This window comes from Haliotis cracherodii, unplaced genomic scaffold (assembly GCF_022045235.1).
Source record: "Haliotis cracherodii isolate W230 unplaced genomic scaffold, xgHalCrac1.p SCAF_13, whole genome shotgun sequence".
Classification (NCBI taxonomy): domain Eukaryota; kingdom Metazoa; phylum Mollusca; class Gastropoda; order Lepetellida; family Haliotidae; genus Haliotis; species Haliotis cracherodii.
This window is the reverse complement of record NW_027266268.1, coordinates 4,231,010-4,256,171: the sequence shown is the minus strand read 5'-3', so window position 1 is coordinate 4,256,171 and position 25,162 is coordinate 4,231,010. Positions and strand designations below refer to the sequence as shown.

Sequence of the window (25,162 nt, the reverse complement as noted above, 5' to 3'; positions counted from 1 at the left end):
CCACTCGTTAAAACACACCATGCATCTATAACTGCCGTCCAAACAATGTGTTTATCCCGACAGGCCTATCCAAGAGAAATAATTCTACAGCGCAGAAGCAGTTTTTATTACTCATTTCGTAAATATTTCACAAATTTGCTTCATATTCCCGGGCCGCGTTTCGCGGCAAGTTAATTAACTCTCCCTCTCGCCGTTATGTTTTTTGCTCATCTTTCGTGATTGATGGCTTCTAAGCGCGCGATTGGGGCGTTAATGCCTAATATAAAGCGACCTCCCTCTTTAATAACGAGTCATCTCCTGCATCTTCTATGTAGATACAACGGGGGCATGTCCGTGGTATTCTTCACAACAATCCAATGGAAACCATTCTGTTCTTGCTCTTATTGCAGGAACTTTTCGGAAAAGGATAAGTTGCGGAAGCAAAGCCGACCTGTTCTTGCTAAAGAACCACGGAAATTGTGAGTAAATTTGTTATTTTCACTTTTCTTTCCAGCATGTTCATTGGTGCTTACGTTGATGGTAATGTTTTTTGGCACCCGTTTCGTCTTCAAGAGAGGAGGGCGTGGTTCCAAGTGTTTCGGCATTAGAATCTGTTACCCGTTTCGAGCAGAATATTTTTATAAAACAAAGATTTTGTAGCAGATTTGGTGTCCTCAAGACATATTTGTTTGTTGTGGGTACGAATCTCATATTCGCCCAGATTATGATTCATCTTCAGCACCATACATGGTGGTAAACCTTTATGACCCGCATCACTCGCACATCAAGCTGAAAGTAACGTTAAATCCAACTCACTCACTCACTCTGTGAATTATTGTTAACGTCCTAGAACATAAAATTAGTCAGATGTGCGATGTTTAGACATATTTTATACAAGTTATCACAGCTTAGGTCGTCCACTCCCACAGATTTACATGTTTTTTTTATTTACAATTAATACATTAAATGACAGAAAGGAAGAGAAAGAGAGAAACGTGTGTACATTAACATCCTCACTCAAATTTAACTTAAGCTTCAGATATCGATTCTCTGATATAGTTCAATATAAAAGACATCTCATTTACCAATTCCTTTCCACTGATTTACCCTCCTGAACAAGAACTGAAGCAGTCCAGTGAAACCGCCGCTTCTGTTTCATATTTAGATCTAGATGTAAGTTGCCGTTGAAAAGTGAGCGGGATAAGTAGGTTTGGGATGATGGGATAAGGAGGGTTGGGATGAGGGGATCAGTAGGGTTGGGATGATGCGATAAGTAGGGTTGTGATGATGGGATAATTAGGGTTGGTATGAGGGGATAGGTAGGGTTGGGATGATGGGATAAGTAGGGTTGGTATGAGGGGATAAGGAGGATTGGGATGAGGGGATACGTAGGGTTGTGATGATGGGATAATTAGGGTTGGTATGAGGGGATAAGGAGGATTGGGATGAGGGGATAAGTAGGGTTGGTATGAGGGGATAAGGAGGATTGTGATGAGGGGATCAGTAGGTTTGGGATGAGGGGATAAGTAGGGTTGGGATGAGGGGATAGGTAGGGTTGGGATGAGGGGATAAGTAGGGTTGGGATGAGGGGATAAGTAGGTTTGGGATGAGGGGATAAGGAGGATTGTGATGAGGGGATCAGTAGGTTTGGGATGAGGGGATAGGTAGGGTTGGGATGAGGGGATAGGTAGGGTTGGGATGAGGGGATAAGTAGGGTTGGGATGAGGGGATAAGTAGGGTTGGGATGAGGGGATAAGTAGGTTTGGGATGAGGGGATAAGTAGGGTTGGGATGAGGGGATAAGTAGGTTTGGGATGATGGGATAATTAGGGTTGGTATGAGGGGATAAGGAGGATTGTGATGAGGGGATCAGTAGGTTTGGGATGAGGGGATAAGTAGGGTTGGGATGAGGGGATAAGTAGGGTTGGGATGAGGGGATAAGTAGGGTTGGGATGAGGGGATAGGTAGGGTTGGGATGAGGGGATAAGTAGGGTTGGGATGAGGGGATAAGTAGGTTTGGGATGAGGGGATAAGTAGGGTTGGGATGAGGGGATCAGTAGGGTTGGGATGAGGGGATCAGTAGGTTTGGGATGAGGGGATACGTAGGGATGAGATGAGGTTGGGTGTGGATTAGGGGATAAGTAGGGTTGGTATATCCGGAAACGTTGGATTGACAAACGTGAACGGATAAGGTGTGTCACACATTTGCTTCCTTTGTAGGTTCCATTTGTCGAGCACCTTGGTCTGTTACAACACAGTTCATGCGTACATGCATGGGCTGGTTGTTTCGTCTTATATAATCTTACGTTTCGTTAATTTCTTTATCAAGGAAGCCCTGATAGAGGTGGCCATTAATCACTTCCCAATTTATTGTCAAACAGGTTGGTAGAGTAAGTGCATATTGTTTAATTAAGTGTGAAACACACAAAACCATCTGCAAATTGTCAAGGAAATTGAAGACTGCAGAACTGAACTATACTTGACTATAATGACGCCTTTTTGCACACGGATTTCATAATCTCTGTTCCCCATCCTCGGGGAAGAGACTCTGTAATGAAGTATACGTAGAATAGGCTAGTTGCTCCTTTGGTTGTAAATACAGTGTCGTGGATATCTGAGAAAGTGAGAATGGTTTTACGCCGCTTTTAGCAATTTTCCAGCAATATCACGGCGTGGGACACCAGAAATGGGCTTCACACATTGTACCCATGTCGGGAATCAAACCCGGGTCTTCAGCGTGACGAACGAACGCTTTAACCACTAGGCTATCCGACCGCCCCGTGGATATCTGAAGGCTAACCTGTAAGCATGAAGCAAGTGTTTCTGAGTTCGTTTGTAGTTTGTATTCAATGGAACCATTTTTAGCTCACCTGACTTATGTCCCGGTCTGTTTAAATTTATTAATGGTCATAACTCAGTGCTCTTAGACCCAAATCTCATGAAATTTGGTATATGTGTAGTTAGTAGTGGGACTGAGTGATGTGTTCTATTTTTGCGATATTTTAAATTTGACTTAGTTATGACCATGCTCATAATTATTCTCTCAAAATTAATATTTGGCTCTGTAAAAAGAATATTCCTTTGAAATGACAAGCCTGAATGAGCAGGACTTTGACATGCTTGTTTCTCCTTTTGATGACTTCCTATTTTGTTCAAATCATTAGATTTTTGTGCTAGTTTATTGTCCTCAGAATTATGTAGAAAATCCTTTTGATGGCTTCCTGTTTTGTTCAAATCATTAGATTTTTGTGCTAGTTTATTGTCCTCAGATTTATGTAGAAAATATATACAGAATCTCACCCGAGTGTCTTTTGGTATCAAATATATCAACATGATTTGACAAAAGTTGAAAAACTCCGAGGCTGTTATCATAGTGTTGATATATTTGATATCAAAAGACACGAGGGTGAGATTTTATTTATTATCCAACATCATTCTTCCAACATTTTCAGTTTGTAGACAGTATTAAGCAGTGTCTTAAGTGTAAAAAGTACTGCTAACAGATTCTGTAGCAGAGCCATTAGTGATGCATTTGATTGTGACGTCATGGTAACAATGACGTCACAATGTTCTACAAAGCATTGTGATGCAATTTCATTGCAGCGATATCTACAATGTAGATATCGCTTGATCTCACCCAAGCGATATGATGATATTTGGATGATAAATGAATCTCATTGCTAACACAACTTCTGTTAATTGGCTTTCCTTGTACGCGTTTTAAACTGTTAACTTCGTGTGGGAACTAGTTTTGAGAAGACGACATTAATTGTTGACACTGCAAATACAAAACGTTTTCGTAATGAGCCGCAGCACTCTCAATGTACGCGTGCTTAAACAGCTGCGAGAACGACAGGCCTTCGCTCTGGAATGTTAAGTCCTGATACAATGAATGACGTCATATATTTCCATGGCAACTGAAAATGACCGACCATTTCTTATTAGAGGATATTACCCAGAAGGGTAGAGTGATTATATGTAACAACTTTCCAATATTCGCACATGCGCATTCTTGTGATTCTCAATGCTGATTGGTCAGTTGACGATATATGACGTCACAGTGCTGAGAAACGTACGATATGACAATTTCAATATGAGTTATATTTAGAATAATCTACTCGAAACATGGAATTAATGATTAGCTGTCCCTTGTGACAGAATGCTGAAAGACCTCCGGGACTGACGCGATTTATTCACCAAGGACATATTATCTGTAATTCCTCGTTGATCGTTGGTTATTCTCTTGAATAGTTGATAAAAAAATAGACTGGAAAAAAGAATGTGTCCTCATGTTGTACCAAAACAGAAAATTTGTTCACTGGATATGTCGGATGTGAACACATTGCAAAAAACACTCCAATTCGTCATACCATTTCTCACAATTATTTATTGCCATTGCCGCGATCCGATCAAAGGGAGATAACTCCACCCAATCTCCGTCATGGCATACGTTCCTTTCCCTTTATGCACTACGATCAAATCAGTGGAATTAACACCTATAAATGTAATCGATATCTTTGAACTAAGACTTTCACAGGTACACGTCTATATATATAACTGCATCTTGGGTGATCGCCACGTCTATATATGTAACTGTATCTGGGGTGATCGTCGCTCTTCCGAAAGAAAAAAACACAAGCAGCATCTCAAGTTGCGTTAATTGTGTTTCCGTTAAGGATCGAAATATGAAGATTAAAAGTGTGTGTTCAGATCAATCGTTGATAACTATAAACAACACTATGTAGGAAATACCTTCCCATCTTAAAAAAAGATGCATTTGATGCCTACTCTCGTCGGTAAAAGAACACGTTTTTTTAGATATGTTTTCTGATAGATTTTTCTCGGGTCTTACGTCGTAGGCAGTTTCATCGTGCTAGATAAAAAATAACAATTTTACAAATTAATAACTTTATAAAAATTACAAATCAAATGTACATTCATTTCGTGGCAATACTTCCCATACAAAGGCCTTGCCTTTTTAAAGTTGTTTTGAATGATGAAAATAAGGTAGAACGTTTAATTTAATAAAATGAAAAAAAATATATATAAACTTGCAAAGAAACTAGCTGTGAGAAAATAGTTTAGTTCCATTTTGAGAATAAATTAGTTCACAAAAAGATTTGTAACTTCTTTTGGCGTTGTGAAAAAAAGTCAGTGATTGTCAACTCTTTCATGACATATTCCTTAACTGGTAGACAAATGGTCAAGACTTGTTGCCGCGTCTCCGTGGTCCGCACTGTGTGAAGGTGTCGACACAAGGCGTGTCGGGAAACTACGCATGAATTATTCACGCTTTAATTCCCATCCGGACTCATCCTGATTAAGCAACATACCGCATATAATCTATTTGATGTGTCGGAAATTCACAATTCTAGGCCGGCGCATCACGACACGGGATTATTATCATTGTTGTTGTTGTTATTATTATTATTATAATAAACACAATAGGCTCCTCTTCCTGACAGTGTACTATGCTAAAAGGTAAGGGGTAGTGTGAATCATCAAGACGTATCTTCTGATCTATTTGGAATGATATGATCATATCTGCTGGGGAGTAGGCGATCAGATCTGATCGGTTCTAATGGCTGGTGTGATGAGATGGTGGCACACTAGGTCGTTAAAGGGGTCAAATTTGAAAAAATGAATTTTGCAGGAAACGTCACTAACATCGGGTAAAACCACTTCTGTTGGGCAGACATGCACGAATTCATGACACGTGGACGTCGTGCACATCAATGTCATCTGTGCAGGCCATTTCGCACCGCCTGGGCATGTACTCTTAAACCATTTGTCTGTTGCACCCGGTCCCTTATCTGGGTGGCAGTTTGCAACTTATTTCTTAATGCCAACGTTCTGACTAATCTGTCCTGGGCTGTAGTTGTTGCCCTGGGCGTCAAGGCCGGCGGCGATCATCGACAGTATGTGTTTTTTGGTGTCGGATCCCGGACCCATAATCTGCTGATGACAGATTGAGAAACATGCAGAGTTTGGGCAACAATATTCTGACGTATTCTGACGCAGGTAAACGGTCGGCACGTTGCAAACGTCGCAAGGTCAGCGTTGTTGCTTACTCGGTGATTAAATGTGTTTTTAAGATTGTGTCTTTGAGCTTTTGGTTACCAAAAAAACCTGCTCACAACCTGGGTGACAGTGGTAAATCTGCACGTGCTGTCCGAGGTCACGTGCTTCATGACTGTCACAATGTTGTGTTTGGGAGCTTGATTTCTTCGGAAATGTTCTTGCCACATACACCACTTACGTGCATTGCCAGACATCGGTGTGTTGTCCTACTTTCACCTCAAAACACAATATCCTCTACTAAAATCTCGCTCTCAAGATGGTTCCATTTGGTAGATCGATGCTCAAGATTAGCCTGGAATGACATTTTACTCGTTCTGTTAAATTGGGATTTAATTTCAGTTCCGTTCCGTTCCGTTCCGTTCAGTTCAGTTCAGTTCAGTCCTGGAAATGGATTGCGTCACGGGACTGGCATGTGAAAAAGTCGGTTTAAATATTAATCCCGTGTGTTCAAATATCCATATATATTATGTATGGAAATCACTAATATATGGAATCTTAGAAGGGACATTGTCGCGTAGTCGCTGTATCAAATACAAGCCAAATGCGACATCGCGACAATGTCCCTTCTAGATTCCATACTAACAGGATACAAATACCTTGGAAAAAGACCTTACAGACAGCAAACTTTCATGACATTTGAATTGTACATCTTTCTTAAAAATGTTACTAATGTGTGATAATGTGACATGATATGTGTTAATTTCATATGCACTTATCGTCACTATTTGGCTGAATACTGCCGACGGGACGTTAAATTTTAACTCACTCACTAACTCACTCCTACCTGTATACTACCTTCGCCCTGAAACGAGGACCACAATTACCATGGTGTTTCATGTTTTATTGTTTGGTTCACGGATCAACCGACTCAAAAATTCAAGAATGCGGGGCAAATAAAATGCGAGTTTGTATAAGTTTGTATGGTCGCCGAGTCAAATACCTCTAGGCACCAAAATGTCACCAGGACGAATATATTGATGGGTGAATACCGCATTGTCAGTAACGTGAGTCATGCACGTAGATGTATGATAGCGGTAATACCATCGACCAGAAGGTTATCAGGCGGGACCTGTAGATGATGTACAGCAGATCTTGCACTGGGTACAAGGCGGGACCTGTAGATGAAGTACAGCAGATCTTGCACTGGGTACCAGGCGGGACCTGTAGATGATGTACAGCAGATCTTGCACTGGGTACAAGGCGGGACCTGTAGATGAAGAACAGCAGATCTTGCACTTGGTACCAGGCGGGACCTGTAGATGAAGTACAGCAGATCTTGCACTGGGTACCAGGCGGGACCTGTAGATGAAGTACAGCAGATCTTGCACTGGGTACAAGGCGGGACCTGTAGATGAAGTACAGCAGATCTTGCACTGGGTACCAGGCGGGACCTGTAGATGAAGTACAGCAGATCTTGCACTGGGTACCAGGCGGGACCTGTAGATGAAGTACAGCAGATCTTGCACTGGGTACCAGGCGGGACCTGTAGATGAAGAACAGCAGATCTTGCACTGGGTACCAGGCGGGACCTGTAGATGAAGTACAGCAGATCTTGTACTGGGTACCAGGCGGGGCCTGTAGATGAAGTACAGCAGATCTTGCACTGGGTACCAGGCGGGACCTGTAGATGAAGTACAGCAGATCTTGCACTTGGTTACCAGGCGGGACCTGTAGATGAAGTACAGCAGATCTTGCACTTGGTTACCAGGCGGGACCTGTAGATGATGTACAGCAGATCTTGCACTTGGTTACCAGGCGGGACCTGTAGATGAAGAACAGCAGATCTTGCACTTGGTTACCAGGGTGTCCATCTATACGTGTAATAACAGATCTTCCATCAAAAGGCTACCAAGTTGTTCATCTAGACGTGTAATAACAGATCTTCCACCAAAGGGTAACCAGGGTGCCCATCTAGACGTGTAATAACAGATCTTCCGCCAAAGGTCACCAGGGTGTCCATCTATACGTGTAATAACAGATCTTCCACCAAAGGTCACCAGGGTGTCCATCTATACGTGTAATAACAGATCTTCCACCAAAGGTCACCAGGGTGCCCATATGGACGTGTAATAACAGATCTTCCGCCAAAGGTCACCAGGGTGTCCATCTGGACGTGTAATAACAGCTCTTCCACCAAAAGGTCACCAGGGTGTCCATCTGGACGTTTATTAACAGATTTTCTTCCAAAAGGTCACCAGGGTGTCCATCTAGACGTGTAATTACAGATCCTCCACCAAAAGGTCACCAGGGTGTCGATCTATCCGTGTAATAACAGATCTTCCACCGAATGCTACCAGGGTGTCCATCTGGACGTGTAATAACAGATCTTCCACCAAAAGGTCACCAGGGTGTCCATCTATACGTGTAATAACAGATCTTCCACCAAAAGGTCACTAGGGTGTCCCTCTAGACGTGTTATAACAGATCTTCCACAAAAAGGTCACCAGGGTGTCGATCTATACGTGTAATAACAGATCCTCCACCAACAGGTCACCAGGGTGTCCATCTAGACGTGTAATAACAGATCTTCCACCAAAAGGTCACCAGGGTGTCCATCTAGACGTGTAATAACAGATCTTCCACCAAAAGGTTACCAGGGTGCCCCTCTAGACGTGTAATAACAGATCTTCCACCAAAAGGTCACCAGGGTACACCTATAGACGAGTAATAACAAAACAGGCTGCCGAGGGAACCTAATGAGGAGTGTCTACGGTATTGTCAGCGACATGGCAGAACGACTGATCAAACCAGTACAGTAGGCTATGATAGACACGTATTGACTGCGGAGAAAATCGATCCGTAAGTGAAAGACAACGATGCTTCGCTAAGCGACGTTGTTTATTCTTCTATCTTTAGTCACAGAATGTGGTCATAACCAATTATTAAATCATGTAGGTCGTGTCGACTTAAAGACCCATGTGTCTTCAACACAGATCAGGAGGCAGGATCAGTAACCATGATGTCAGTGACACTCTATTGGCCGTGGGAACGGCATGCGTCTGATCCCGGTTACTGGGGCGCTGATCCAGGTGAGGGCACGGATAACCTGATTAAACCCGGAGTAGGAGCCGGTGGTGTTTGGTGAAATTCATGTCTGACTTCACGGAGAAGGTTGCTTGATTGCACGGTGTGTTTTATTTGGAGAGTTTGATCTGGAAGGACCTTGATGCTGGATGCTGGATGCTGGATGCTGGATGCTGAGATGATGAATAGGGACTACTTGTATATACAGCTTATCCAATAGATGTTGAAGGATGTGATGTTGAATATGAACTGCTTATATATACACCTATATCCCCCTCTCGGATAAATGTTAAAGGATGTGGATGTTGAATATCAAGAACATTTCATGTAGGACTTGTGAATTACTACAGCTTGGATAAGGTTTGAATGTACTTATATCTGACCGTTACCTAACATTGATATCAACTAACAACATGGACCAATTTTAAAGGATTGTTAAGGATTGCGGCGTACCAGAGGAAGAGGATGTGCGTAGTTTAAACTACAGTGGATGAGAGTGTGGTCTGCCTGGATCGTCCTTCTCGCTGCTTTCTCTGTACATCTCTAGAGAGCAACTCAGACTGGACATTTGCACCGATAGACTCCGTGTATGTCAGTTGGTTTACTCAATTGTTCTCCTGAATCTGATTGTGTATCAGCTGTGGACAGAATGTGACGAAAGTGATTCGTCTGTCAAACTAGTTTAAAATAATAAATCAGCTAACTGGCATCAAGAAATGTAGTTCATAAGAAGACGTCAGGGTTTTTTACTATTTTTACAGAGATTTATTTAAAATACATTAAGTGAAAAGATTTAACAGTGAAGGTACAAAGCAAACATATCAAGGCTTTTGCGTTGATCACATCCAAGTTATTTCTTTCATCACAAGGCATATCAAGGCTACTGTGTTCATCACAAGGCATATCAAGGCTACTGTGTTCATCACAAGGCATATCAAGGCTACTGTGTTCATCACAAGGCATATCAAGGCTACTGTGTTCATCACAAGGCATATCAAGGCTACTGTGTTCATCACAAGGCATATCAAGGCTACTGTTCATCACAAGGCATATCAAGGGTATTGGGTTCATCACAATGCCTTTCCAAGTATTTCCTTCCAACATGGCTCTAAAGTCACGTACGTAATGGCATTCCCATGTACGTGAACAACAAAGTGAGATCGGTTCTACTCAGTACACAGAGAACGTGCATTTACCAAGAAAAAGCAAGCGGGCATCAACATTTAATGATGCGTAAAGTAATGATCATTATTAATTCAACGAGAACTACAGATCAGTTGCCGATACAGAGATCGAGCCCTCATTTGCTGGTTACTTATTAGCGATGTTTGGATGGACTTGACATGAAGACTTTAAAAACATTCGTAGCTAAGACCCAGTGCGGTTGTGCGTGACTGCATCGGGATTAACTGGGGGAGAACTGGAATGAGATGTCGCATGTGTTTATACCGATAAGTTCAAAAGGAGTGTATTGAAGTGACGTCATTTAATGAATTATGACCGGAACGTGTAAATATATACATACACAACCCAAGATGACTTAAGCAAAAATGGATTCCTGAGCTCTTCTAGACCGTATTCTCTGCTTTTGACTTTGGAACTAACGGTACAAGTGTGTCACCATGGCGACCGGAGATTTACCAACTGCAGTTGCGAATGAGTTGTCGTCCTTCCCGTTACAATTCATGGTTACGATGCCTGTGAAAAGGGCTTCTTGTGTGTTAGACCCGAGTCCAAGTGGGTCGCCATCTTACTCAACTCCTAGCCCGGAAGTTGACTTTGAAGACCCGGATTATATGATGCCTGCGCAGGTGCGGGAGGTGCTTCAACAGGAAGGGTTGAGTAAAGTGGCGCTAGATGTCGCTTTGGGCGAGAGAGAACTACTTCATAAAAAAGCCAGATATATGACACACCTTGAAAGCCTTAAACGGTAATTAGTGTTGGGTTTAACACAGTATTCTAGTTATATCAAGGCGTTTCAGCTTAATAAGGGACGAAAATGATGCATGTCTCAGACATTACCACTTTGTTGAAACCCACGAGCATGGTGCTAACGAACCTAGAAACAATCGTGGCAAAATGGGATTCGAACCCACGATCATAGGTTGTTCAGCGAATTGCGGTGCCTTATACAACTTGGCCACCTGTACCCCCTTAACGGTAATTGTAGACATTTCGAACATATCTCGAATGTCAATGAGAAAAATAGATGTACTCAGATAATTTGATAATTCACTTTTGAATAAATCTGGATTCCGGATCCTTGATAATTTGAGGTGACCAAAATTATTTTCTTTCATAAGAAACCATGGCTAATAACATATGTCGCCTTGGTATTTGCAATGCTGTATAAAGATAAATGTGAGGCAACGCATATACAGCCAATAACCCGTCTACATATTGATGGCGTCATTGATGGGTCATTAATATTTTACTCAGGATACTGATCACTGGATTGTCTAGTACAGACTCGATTGTTTACAGAACACCGTTGTATTGCAGGAGAGTTGCTGGGTGCGGCGTTAGGCAACAACCAAACACTTACTTTTTTGAAAGTTCTTTGATGAAAATTTGCGGGTGCTACCGGTAGGACAGGAGGCTCTTACGCTTTTCGCGAAACACCCCGTGTCATTGATTTTCAGTGATCCTGTCATGTAACTTTAATCACTTGTTTGTCTTTTCAAGTTCAAGTCAAAGTCGTCATTCGATATTCAAGATCAATTTATCTTTTACGCTCAATAGAATCTCGTTGATAGTCGTTGGCGATGAATTCATTGCAACGCGTTTCATATTCGTTAAAAAGATACTTGGCTCGGTTCAATTGACAGTCCTTGCATAATAGGATCGAGTCATTCAAAAATTACTTTGTAAATTTAATCTATCTAGCAGTTAATTATTACTCCAATAACAAAGGAAATGTCTCAGTTTGGTGTATACACTAGTGACAAAAGTTAAGGGAACTGATGAAATGCTAATGAAGGTGTAATGACGAGAACATTTAATGGAACGAATGGAACGACGACAGGGCGCAAAAAGTTTGACCACATATCGCTGGTTCGTCAAATGCCCATTCACAGTTACCAGATTAGTTCGCCTGTCACGTGTGATACCGCCCCACACCATGACACTACCGCACCCATACAGATCATTATCAAGAATTGTTGCCCTTGCATACCGCTCGCCGCTACGTCGCCAACAAGGTTTTCTGCCATCTCTGAATCGGAGGCGAAACCTTGATTCGTCTGTAAACATGCTGTAACACGTCCCTGGCGTTGCCTAAACCACCTAAACTCTTTGCTGCCTATTGTGAGCTGTTAGGTTAACCTTTATTGATTTTAGTGGGGATGCATGGAGTGGGTTTTTGACGGTATATGTTTATAATCTCTTTCTTGTTATTGTACGAAATTCTCTATTGATTTTAAACTATTATATAGTGTAATTACTGTCATGAGATTATTTGTGTAGGTGTCGTTTTTTGTCAGGCCACCAACGCCCACTGCATCCCCAACCGTTTGACGGTACTTGTCCCACTGTCCCACTTTGTTTATTTGCCACACAACTTGGGATAGTGACGTCCCACACTCTATTGTACCCACAATTCGCCATTTTGCCTGTTTATTGAGATACCGCATCGGAGGCATTTTCAGGCGCGTGGCTAGCTCAATTGCATCAGTGATTATGATTCTGTGTGCACGCGTACTGTGTACCGCATCACGTGCTGTTCATGTATGGTTTGAAATTGCATCAGATGTTGCGTTCAGTTGCAACGCCACGGTATTGTTAATATACTTCTCAGCGTTAGTTACATCCAGATCATTAGTTCCCTTAATATATATCCATAGTATATAGCGTCTCCACGCTGTAATGTGTCTCCCGACTAAACAGACATCACAGCTCAATATGTATTATGCAATTCGCTATTTCGACTTCACCATATATTCCAGTGTTTTTGTTCAGGGGAACAATTGACTTGTCTTTGCATGTGTTTGTGACGGGTGCTAATTGCGGGGCAAGATATGCTAAACTTTTCGCGGACACCTTGTATAATCACTATTTCATAGTGGTTCATAAACACATGATTGTGATATAGTCGGAATCTTAAGATCGACTCCGCTTTTAGCAGAGTCTCCTTATGAATATGGAAAGGGATTGTCAATTTTATTTACATAATCAGTGATGCACTAGACATGATGAGTGTAGATCGTTAAATCTATGTTATATGCTAACACAGGTGAGGTGAAATGGGGTTTAACGTCGCGTTCGAGATTATTGCACTTAAATAGCGGCGTGCTTACACGCTCGTTCGTGCGCGCGCGCGCGTGTGTGTGTGTGTGTGTGTGGCTGTTTGTACTAGTCCAGACTGATATAGTGCTAACCACTGAGACACAATGCCGCAGTTTCACGTGAACTCCTCACTCGGACACAGTCTATTGACTCCGAGCCGACCAGCCTTTGTTTTGGCCCCTTAATGCCGATCGCCAGGCAGGGTAACAACAAGTACCATCTCTGGGCATGACGTGGCCTGGGATCGAACCCCTGACCTTCCGCTCTCTTGGGAGACGGTCTACCACTAGACCACGGAGGCGGTCTTGTTAACATAGATATTGATGCCTCTCTGTTGTCGCTTTGATGTGTCATTGGTTCTGAGTAGGACTTTCTCGGCCGTTTTGGCAGAAAACACCGACACTAGAAATGGGGGCCCCCTTGTGGGAAATCGAACCCAGATCCTCGAAACCATTCTTCTACCCTACCATCATGATTAATGTATGAAACCTACTATCGGCGTTTTCGACTTATATGTTGCAGATCACGTGAATTAGAATTCTGGAGAATTGTGTTTTCTTTTTTGTAGTCAAAGATCTCCCAGGCCGCGTCACGCCAAACCAAACGCCCAAGCCCCACTTCCGCCAATCGGGTCAAAGTTCAGCGAGACTGTTACAAGATATGGCGAGAGTATTTCGAGACTCGGCGAGATTGATGACCGAGGGGACGAGGAGTCGAAATCCCGCCAAGAAATTAGAACTGGCCGCATGAGGCCGTGGATGAAACCCGCGGGTCAGACTTTCAACCTTCCTAGATTACAAGCTGATGCTGCCATTGGCATGACGTCATTACAAGGTAAGACTTGTCGGCATTATGTAAGTATTTCATCAACACAAGTGAGCTTCTTACTGTAAATTATCCCATTGTTGTTATGAACATTATTTGTCAATTGTTAAGCTGATTTTAACGGGAGTAAATTTAACTAAGCAAACGCATAAATGCTGATAAATGCTGATAGTATCTTTGAGTGCAGCTTGTACTTTGCTATCTGAGTGCAGCTTGTACCGTGCTATCTAAGTGCAACTTGTACCGTGCTATCTAAGTGCAGCTTGTACCGTGCTATCTAAGTGCAACTTGTACCGTGCTATCTGAGTGCAGCTTGTACCGTGCTATCTAAGTGCAACTTGTACCGTGCTATCTAAGTGCAGCTTGTACCGTGCTATCTAAGAGCAGCTTGTACCGTGCTATCTAAGTGCAGCTTGTACCGTGCTATCTAAGTGCAACTTGTACCCTGCTATCTGAGTGCAGCTTGTACCGTGCTATCTAAGTGCAGCTTGTACCGTGCTATCTGAGTGCAGCATGTACCCTGCTATCTAAGTGCAACTTGTACCGTGCTGACTAAATGCAGCTTGTACCGTGCTATCTAAGTGCAGCTTGTACCGTGCTATCTAAGTGCAGCTTGTACCGTGCTGACTAAATGCAGCTTGTACCGTGCTATCTAAGTGCAACTTGTACCGTGCTGAGTGCAGCTTGTACCGTGCTATCTAAGTGCAGCTTGTACCGTGCTATCTGAGTGCAGCTTGTACCGTGCTGAGTGCAGCTTGTACCGTGCTGACTAAATGCAGCTTGTACCGTGCTATCTAAGTGCAGCTTGTACCGTGCTATCTAAGTGCAGCTTGTACCGTGCTATCTAAGTGCAACTTGTACCGTGCTATCTGAGTGCAACTTGTACCGTGCTATCTGAGTGCAGCATGTACCGTGCTATCTAAGTGCAGCTTGTACCGTGCTGACTAAATGCAGCTTGTACCGTGCTATCTAAGTGCAGCTTGTACCGTGCTATCTGAGTGCAGCTTGTACCGTGCTATCTAAGTGCAACTTGTACCCTGCTATCTAAGTGCAACTTGTACCGTGCTGACTAAATGCAGCTTGTACCGTGCTATCTAAGTGCAACTTGTACCGTGCTATCTGAGTGCAGCTTGTACCGTGCTGAGTGCAGCTTGTACCGTGCTATCTAAGTGCAGCTTGTACCGTGCTATCTAAGTGCAGCTTGTACCGTGCTGACTAAATGCAGCTTGTACCGTGCTATCTAAGTGCAGCTTGTACCGTGCTATCTGAGTGCAGCTTGTACCGTGCTGAGTGCAGCTTGTACCGTGCTATCTAAGTGCAGCTTGTACCGTGCTATCTAAGTGCAGCTTGTACCGTGCTATCTAAGTGCAGCTTGTACTGTGCTGAGTGCAGCTTGTAGTGTCTGTATTGCTACCGAATTGTCTTTTTGCAGCTTGTATTGTTTCTATTGCTGTGGTATTGTCTTTGTGCAGCTTGTATTGTTTCTATTGCTGTGGTATTGTCTTTGTGCAGCTTGTATTGTTTCTATTGCTGTGGTATTGTCTTTGTGCAGCTTGTATTGTTTCTATTGCTGTGGTATTGTCTTTGTGCAGCTTGTATTGTTTCTATTGCTGTGGTATTGTCTCTGTGCAGCTTGTATTGTTTCTATTGCTGTGGTATTGTCTTTGTGCAGCTTGTATTGTTTCTATTGCTGTGGTATTGTCTTTGTGCAGCTTGTATTGTTTCTGTTGCTGTGGTATTGTCTTTGTGCAGCTTGTATTGTTTCTATTGCTGTGGTATTGTCTTTGTGCAGCTTGTATTGTTTCTGTTGCTGTGGTATTGTCTTTGTGCAGCTTGTATTGTTTCTATTGCTGTGGTATTGTCTTTGTGCAGCTTGTATTGTTTCTATTGCTGTGGTATTGTCTTTGTGCAGCTTGTATTGTTTCTGTTGCTGTGGTATTGTCTTTGTGCAGCTTGTATTGTTTCTATTGCTGTGGTATTGTCTTTGTGCAGCTTGTATTGTTTCTATTGCTGTGGTATTGTCTTTGTGCAGCTTGTATTGTTTCTGTTGCACTGGTATTGTCTTTGTGCAGCTTGTATTGTTTCTATTGCTGTGGTATTGTCTCTGTGCAGCTTGTATTGTTTCTATTGCTGTGGTATTGTCTTTGTGCAGCTTGTATTGTTTCTATTGCTGTGGTATTGTCTTTGTGCAGCTTGTATTGTTTCTGTTGCTGTGGTATTGTCTTTGTGCAGCTTGTATTGTCTGTATTGCTGTGGTATTGTCTCTGTGCAGCTTGTATTGTTTCTGTTGCTGTGGTATTGTCTTTGTGCAGCTTGTATTGTTTCTGTTGCTGTGGTATTGCCTTTGTGCAGCTTGTATTGTTTCTGTTGCTGTGGTATTGCCTTTGTGCAGCTTGTATTGTTTCTATTGCTGTGGTATTGTCTTTGTGCAGCTTGTATTGTTTCTATTGCTGTGGTATTGTCTTTGTGCAGCTTGTATTGTTTCTATTGCTGTGGTATTGTCTTTGTGCAGCTTGTATTGTTTCTATTGCTGTGGTATTGTCTTTGTGCAGCTTGTATTGTTTCTGTTGCTATGGTATTGTCTCTGCGCAGCTGTATTGTTTCTATTGCTGTGGTATTGTCCCGATGCAGCTTGTATTGTCTGTATTTCTGTAGTATTGTCTTTGTGCAGCTTGAATTGTCTGTATTGCTGTAGTATTGTCTCTGTGCAGCTTGTATTGTCTGTATTTCTGTAGTATTGTCTCTGCGCAGCTTGTATTGTCTGTATTGCTGTAGTATTGTCTCTGTGCAGCTTGTATTGTCTGTATTGCTGTAGTATTGTCTTTGTGCAGCTTGTATTGTCTGTATTTCTGTAGTATTGTCTTTGTGCAGCTTGTATTGTCTGTATTTCTGTAGTATTGTCTTTGTGCAGCTTGTATTGTCTGTGTTGTCTTTGTACAGCTTGTATTGTCTGTGTTGTCTTTGTACAGCTTGTATTGTCTGTGTTGTCTTTGTACAGCTTGTATTGTCTGTGTTGTCTTTGTGCAGCTTGTATTGTCTGTGTTGTCTTTGTACAGCTTGTATTGTCTGTGTTGTCTTTGTACAGCTTGTATTGTCTGTGTTGTCTTTGTGCAGCTTGTATTGTCTGTGTTGTCTTTGTACAGCTTGTATTGTCTGTATTGTCTTTGTACAGCTTGTATTGTCTGTGTTGTCTTTGTACAGCTTGTATTGTCTGTGTTGTCTTTGTACAGCTTGTATTGTCTGTGTTGTCTTTGTGCAGCTTGTATTGTCTGTGTTGTCTTTGTGCAGCTTGTATTGTCTGTGTTGTCTTTGTGCAGCTTGTATTGTCTGTGTTGTCTCTGTACAGCTTGTATTGTCTGTATTGTCTTTGTACAGCTTGTATTGTCTGTGTTGTCTTTGTACAGCTTGTATTGTCTGTGTTGCTGTAGTAGTGTCTTTGTCCAGCTTGTATTGTCTGTATTTCTGTAGTATTGTCTTTGTACAGCTTGTATTGTCTGTGTTGTCTTTGTACAGCTTGTATTGTCTGTATTGCTGTAGTAGTGTCTTTGTGCAGCTTGTATTGTCTGTATTTCTGTAGTATTGTCTTTGTGCAGCTTGTATTGTCTGTGTTGTCTCTGTACAGCTTGTATTGTCTGTGTTGTCTCTGTACAGCTTGTATTGTCTGTGTTGTCTTTGTACAGCTTGTATTGTCTGTGTTGTCTTTGTACAGCTTGTATTGTCTGTGTTGTCTTTGTACAGCTTGTATTGTCTGTGTTGTCTTTGTGCAGCTTGTATTGTCTGTATTGTCTTTGTACAGCTTGTATTGTCTGTGTTGTCTTTGTGCAGCTTGTATTGTCTGTGTTGTCTTTGTACAGCTTGTATTGTCTGTATTGTCTTTGTACAGCTTGTATTGTCTGTGTTGTCTTTGTGCAGCTTGTATTGTCTGTGTTGTCTTTGTACAGCTTGTATTGTCTGTGTTGTCTTTGTGCAGCTTGTATTGTCTGTATTGTCTTTGTACAGCTTGTATTGTCTGTGTTGTCTTTGTGCAGCTGTACAGGCGAGGGAGGACATCAGTAGGGTGGTGTCTGAGATTGAGAAGATGCGCTGGAATCAGGAGCAGCACGATGAGAGGGTCCACACCTACGGTCACGACAACTTCATGAACCCAAGGATAGTCGTAAGTAGGACCTGATTAACAAAGTAGTTTTAGATTCGCATATTTAGCCATCGTTCACCAAGTACCGGTATGAGATACATGTTTCACGTGTTATCACATGCATTCAATTTCTCACCTTCTATCGTCATTCGCCTTGGATGAGGATTAGCTTGAGATGACATTTTACTCGTTCTGTTAAATTGCTGAGTGCGGCGTAAAATAACAAACAATTGTCTGATTGTTGAGGCTTAAGGTGGTGTCATGTGTTGGGCACAATATTCACCTTTTTATCCCCTCGGCAAGTTTGAGGTGAGAAGGGTCACCATTCACAAAAAAGTAGATAGTTAATGGGAGCTCATCTGGACTACCCGAACTTCAAATCTTGCAGAGCTGGTACGGCGGCACATTTATTGTGGCAAGGCCTTTTAACATAACAGCATTATAAATTGGAACTCGAAATGACAACATGTGTTTTCGAGCTCATTGAAACACACTGTTTCAGATTTGAACCCGTACAACGACATTATTTGATTTCATTATCCTTGCCTGAAGGCGACTATGCTTGTCGTAGGAGGCGACTAACGGGATCGGGTGGTCAGGCTCGCTAACTTAGTTGAAGCACGTCATCGATCCCAATTGCGTGGATCGATGCTCATGATATCAATCACCGGATTGTCTGATCCAGACTTGATTATTTACAGACCGCTGTCATATAGCTGAAATATTGCTGAGTGCGACTCAAAATAACAAACAAACCAACTCATGCCTAAATTCACGGAACAACTTTATTTTATTTGAATATCCATTTTGCCAAATATTACAAAAATTCGAAAATGAGTTTTGAACGTTTGTCAGTATATCATTAAGGGCATGTTCTACCAAAGACGAACAGGTTCTGTTGTCGGCATGTGTGGGGCGTTTTAGCAGGTACAATGGCGTGAATAAACATCCTATTCTAAATTAAGTCTGTGGAAAGGTTGGGAACGAATACCTGTGGTCAATTTAAAGAGGGGTGGCTGACAGGATTATAGACATGGGTTATCTCAATTTAAAAAATGTTCAGATGTACCTTTTGAAAAACGCCTGTGTAGGGAATCCGCATGAAGAGAAACTTTCGAAAATAAACACTGGCACTTCATCTTTGTATCGAGTTTTATTTAGAAAGACGCCTATCGATCGCTTAATGCTCCGGCTTTCGTGTCACATGAAAGTGGTTTCTGCGGGATTAAACCGATTAGGGCACGTTGGAACGACCAATCTCTTGAATATTTGAGTGTGCCAGATCGGTGACTTGATAGTTGTCATGGAAACATGAAACAACTGTATTAGAAAGAAGGTTTGGGAAGAGATGTCAATTAGGCACGAACTCGAGATACTGATTGTGTTAAATATTCACGACTGTCACACATCGGCTGTTCGAGAAGTATTGACGAAACGGTACCGATTAGGTGTGATTAATTTGATAACATGGGAGATTTATCATTACTTTTATATTAACTTCTATTCTTTTATTCTATTCAACGCCGCTTTGAACAGTATTTCTTACAGAACAGATATTTATATCACGTCGAAGGATGCATGTCTTAGACGTTTACCAGTTTGGTGAAACTCACCTTTTCTCAAATACCTGTTATCATCACTTATCAGATAGTTTTTGTTTGTTTGTTGTTTGACGCCGCACTTAGCAATATTACAGCTATATGACGGCCGTTTGTCAATAATTGAGTCTGGACCAGACAATCCAGAAATTGGCGTCATGAGCATCAATACACGCAATCGGGATACGATGACATATATCAACCAAGTCAGCGAGCCTGACCACCTGATCCCTTTAGTCGCCTCTTAGGACAAGCATAGTCGCGTTTTACGGCAACGATGGTTGCTGAAGACCTATTCTACCCCAGATCTCCACGGGTTCTGTTTGGTAGTGATTCACAATCACATTGTTATGATGTAGTCGGAATAGTACAAGGTTTTTAGCAGAAATTTCTTTTGACTATAGAAAGAGGTTGTCGTTTTATATATTTTAACTAAAGGGAAACATTTATTTGACGAAAGAGTTGAAGGGTTCTTGCGTTCTTTATTCAGTTTCGGTGCAGTTTGTTCTCCCTCGGTTAAACATCTTCCCGAGGCAAGGGAGTTTACTAACTGTAAACGTCCAGTTTCCACCCTTGCCGAACTAAATTATGCTGGAATTTCTTGGCACGATCGTAGCGCCACCAGTTGCTATTACGAGTTATGTCCCTTCTATCAATCTACCAATCAGATTCCACCACTCATATCACTTGCATTTGCTTCAAACAAAATGGCAGCTCCCAGTCAAGACAATCTGATCGAAAATCAAAATTTGTATTGTAATAAAACGAGTCTTACTTCGCGAAGTGCATCAAATAACGTGTGCACCTTGATTAAAAATATGAAAAGATTTGTAAAATATATGTTTAGGCCGAGTTGTTGGTACACATGCTTTGCAGACCCAGCACGGCAGTTTACGAACCGGATGTCGATATCGTTACGCGATTATGATTGGACTACGCATAGACTCGTTAGTCCAGCCAAAATATAACTATATAATTCCAGCCTATTTCTGCAAGGGTGGAAACTGGACTTTTATGGTCAGTTAACTCTCTTGCCTCAGGAAGATGTCGGTAAAAGTGCTAACTTCCGCATCAGTATGGTAATTAACTTCACAAAATGTGACGCTCTCACGTCGACCTCTCGTTTACTCAGTCCGGCTACGACATCGATACTGCTGCTTGGAATACGCAGCTGATTGTGTTCTGCTTCTGTTTTGCCACAGCTGGTGTCATCGCGCCTGCCCCGATGTCATTCTATGAAGAAGGCGATCAAGAAGGATAAAAATGTCATATTTATTGTTTACGTGAGTACAATAGCAAATATTGCCATAATTCGGAATACTTACCTTTATAACCTTCAGAGAATCCAACTCAACATTAATCTTATATTTGAAAATCAATGGCAGTGACACATTGGCATTGAAATAGAATTAACCTAGTTTAAGTCTGCGAGTGATGATCTGTTATGGAGTGAGTGTGGGTGTGGGTGTGGGTGACAACTGATTAGTGGGTTGAGTGAGTGAGTAGGTTTTACGCGGCTTTTAGCAATATTTAGGCCACACCATGACAGAGAGACTCCAGAGATTTCACTGGGAAGCGAACCTCAGTTTTAGGCGGGACGAGCCAACGCTTTGACCACTAGGCTACCATACCGCCACTTTAACATGTAACAAATGTTTTTTAATTGTATAATAATGAATGGCTGAGAACAATATTATTTAACAACTCAGCCAAAGGCAAGGTGAAGGTTGACTAAGATTCAGAGTAGATGTTTGTAGTGACAATGTGAAAGTTTTAAAATGTGACAGTTTTGAAAACTAAGGAGTACCTTGTGTGGCGTTGGGGAAGTCTAGTAGTTAAAGTGTTTCCACATCACACCAAGGCCCGTGTTCTATTCGCAATAATGGTTTTGTGTGTGAAACATACATTTCTGGTGTCTCTCCATGTTGTATTGCTAGGTATTACTTAAAGTGGACTGAAACCACAAGAATGCATATTATCAATAATATAGTCTGTGATTGGTGTAACCTTCTTACATATCAATGACAGCAAAAGCGATTTATATAAACGTACGGAAACATAACAGAAAGCGTTCTATATTTGATTTGTACGTTTGTTTGCAGGAATTCGAGACATGGTCTTTCGAAGATATTTTAAGTAAGTTCAAGTATTGAGGATACATATCGTTGATCGTGATCTCTCGTGGTCGGAACATTTCACAAAGGCGTGCTTTAAAAAAAGGCTTGAGAATATTAAACAAATTTGTAGACGATGCATTTTGTGACTGTTTAAAAAGTTTCAGTTAAAGCAATAGGTGCAAACTGCCGGACAAAAGGTGTACACTAGATTTGACCAAAACATTACAAACGTTGTCAAAACGTTACTAGGCTGAAAACAGGCTCCGAAAAAGAAACTGCTAACGCAAGGTCCAAAACACAACAATGATACCCCAATCAAAATTTTATATCACCATCCAATAAAAAAAATCTTGTGTTTAATTTTAAACATGGTTGTATTCTTTATTTTGCCAAGCAGTTTATATCTCAATACACGTGAAAAGAAGAAATTTTAACAATAGCATAATAACGATACTGAGAATTCTTGTCATAGAACGGAAACTTTAGAATACATATTAAATGATATATTTTTCAGATGCAGTACAAAGTCGACTTGATCATTACCACATGGGATGCAAGATGCATTCGTGTTTACTGCTATGTGGGGTAAGACTGAACTGGTATTTTAGATTCTTCTATGAATGTTAAAAGGGTGACGACGGGTAGCTTAATGGTGAAAGCAATCGCTCGTCACGCCGAAAACCCGGGTTCGATTCCACTCTTGGTGCCAAATGCGGCGTAAACTCAATTACTCATTTCTGTCGATGTGTTTTGTATTTTCAGGAATGCATTACCGTAGCGAAAATTGCAATGGATTTTGGGAGATCCATGATGTTACAATAAATTCACTTGACGAAATGAAGTTTTTTTTAAATCTCCAATTACAAAAGAGTGACGTTGGAGTGACGAGTTGTGTTCTGGTTGTGTTAACGTTATGTTCTGGGTGTTTGAACGTTGTGTTCTGACAATGTTAACACTGTGTCCTGGTAGTATGAACGTTGTGTTCTGGTTGTGTTAACACTGTGTCCTGGTAGTGTGAACGTTGTGTTAACACTGTGTCCTGGTAGTGTGAACGTTGTGTCCTGGTAGTGTGAACGTTGTGTTAACATTGTGCCCTGGTAGTGTGAACGTTGTGTCCTGGTAGTGTGAATAGTGTCAACTTTATGTTCTGGTTGTTTGAACGTTGTGTTCTGGCAGTGTTAACATTGTGTTCTGGTTGTGTTAATGTTGTGTTCTGTTAGTGTGAACGTTGTGTCCTGGTAGTGTGAACGTTGTGTCCTGGTAGTGTCAACGTTATGTTCTGGTTGTTTGAACGTTGTGTTCTGGCAGTGTTAACATTGTGTTCTGGTTGTGTTAATGTTGTGTTCTGTTAGTGTGAACGTTTTGTTCTGTTTGTGCTAACGTTGTGTTCTGGTTGTTTGAACGTTGTGTTCTGATGGGGTTGACATTATGTTCTGGTTGTGTTAACGTTGTGTTCTGGCACTGTTAACGGTGTGGTCTGGTGGGTTCAATTTGTGTTAAGGTTGTGTTCTGTTGCAGGGCGGAACTGGGTTCTGCTACCTGCTGAAGAACTACGTAATGACGCCCCAGAAACTGCAGCGGGCTGACTATGCACCCGTCATTGAGTAAGTGTCGTCCCAGTATGTGCCAATCAGAGACATTATTACACTGATGTTCGTTTGTTTCTTGTTAAAAGCCACACTCAGCAATACCGCAGCTCCTTGTCGGCGGCCTGGAAATAACCGAGTTTGCTCAAGACAATCCCGTGATTGATACTATGAGCAACGTCCCAAGCCATCTGGTTACGATGACACGCAAGAGCCAGTGAGAAAGGAGGTGTGAAAACTCCGTGTAAATATCATAGTAGGGTATAGCATCGCGGAGTCACACACCAGCCACACAAGGCTACCCAATCCAAGTAGTCGGTTTTTACTACAGGCAAAGGTGTAGGGATATATTTTGACCCGTAATCTCGTGGAAGCATGGTTATGACACGAAAACTGGATACATTTCACTCTATGGTCCTGGGCATTATGATTGTGAATGAATGCGCTGATGTCATGTATGGTATACCATATGAATATGCTGATACTTTATACAGGTTCTGGTCCAAGCTCGGGCACATGATCAGCAAACTGAGGCCAGAGGAGGCAGCCATCAATGTCATGGGGTGTTTCTTAGAAGGAGACAAGCAAGGGAGAGAGGTAGGCTTTTAGAGACCAGCTATTTGATATTCTTCAACATTCTTGAAAAAAAAGTATGCTTCAGACCTCGGAGGAAAGGAAAATGCTTGCCACAAACATTACGTTGTGTTTTACTTTAAAAAAAGAAGTCTTATCTAAAAAATATATCCGGTTTTGCAGTTGAAGCTGAAAAATATCTAATCTCGATACAAAATCCAAGCCAACAGTTAACAGTGTCGCCACAATTGAGAGACGTTCTTGAATATTTATGGTGATCAGTCGGAAAGGGAAATATGGTGTATGTGGCTCCATGTTCTTTGTTTCCAGGTGTTGGCGGTTATAAGAAAAGCTGTACACCCAAACATCGTGCGAGTGGACTCCCCGTCTGAACACATGGCAGAAGGTTGGTTAGGGATGAGTTCTAAAACAATAGACTCGTTCCAGAAAGCACGAGACAAGAATAATTATTCTTTGTACATGCCGACGGTAATGATAAAAATGTTCCGCTCATCTTTTCACATGAAACAATTGTCTGTTTTGAAGAGGATGCTAAATTCATAGGGTTGCAGTAAGTAGCATCAGTCATTCCTCTAGTATAGACATGGCGTCAATTCTGGCATGAAGGGTTTCTGTAAATGGCGTCTGTCATTCCTCTAGTATAGATATGGCGTCAATTCTGGCATGAAGGGTTTCTGTAAATGGCGTCTGTCATTCCTCTAGTATAGACATGGCGTCAATTCTGGCATGAAGGGTTTCTGTAAATGGCGTCTGTCATTCCACTATGTATAGAGATGGCGTCAATTCTGACATGAAGGGTTGCAATAAATGGCGTCTGTCATTCCACTGTGTATAGACATGGCGTCAATTCTGGCATGAGGGGTTTCTGTAAATGGCGTCTGTCATTCCACTATGCATAGGCATGGCGTCAATTCTGGCATGAATCTCTCGCTTCTTACAA

At 41.8% G+C, this 25,162-nt stretch overlaps 1 protein-coding gene across 1 annotated transcript in view; it reads left to right on the top strand.

The window, feature by feature from the left end:
- Window positions 1-25,162, top strand: part of LOC139458758 (uncharacterized) — a 35,854-nt gene that overhangs the window by 9,469 nt on the left and 1,223 nt on the right. The window contains exons 2-10 of the mRNA XM_071240171.1: window positions 390-458; window positions 13,936-14,201; window positions 18,221-18,348; window positions 21,128-21,208; window positions 22,028-22,061; window positions 22,557-22,627; window positions 23,561-23,646; window positions 24,123-24,225; window positions 24,532-24,607. Of these exons, the coding sequence (XP_071096272.1) occupies window positions 390-458; window positions 13,936-14,201; window positions 18,221-18,348; window positions 21,128-21,208; window positions 22,028-22,061; window positions 22,557-22,627; window positions 23,561-23,646; window positions 24,123-24,225; window positions 24,532-24,607 (914 nt within the window). The remainder of the gene's footprint in view (window positions 1-389; window positions 459-13,935; window positions 14,202-18,220; window positions 18,349-21,127; window positions 21,209-22,027; window positions 22,062-22,556; window positions 22,628-23,560; window positions 23,647-24,122; window positions 24,226-24,531; window positions 24,608-25,162) is intronic.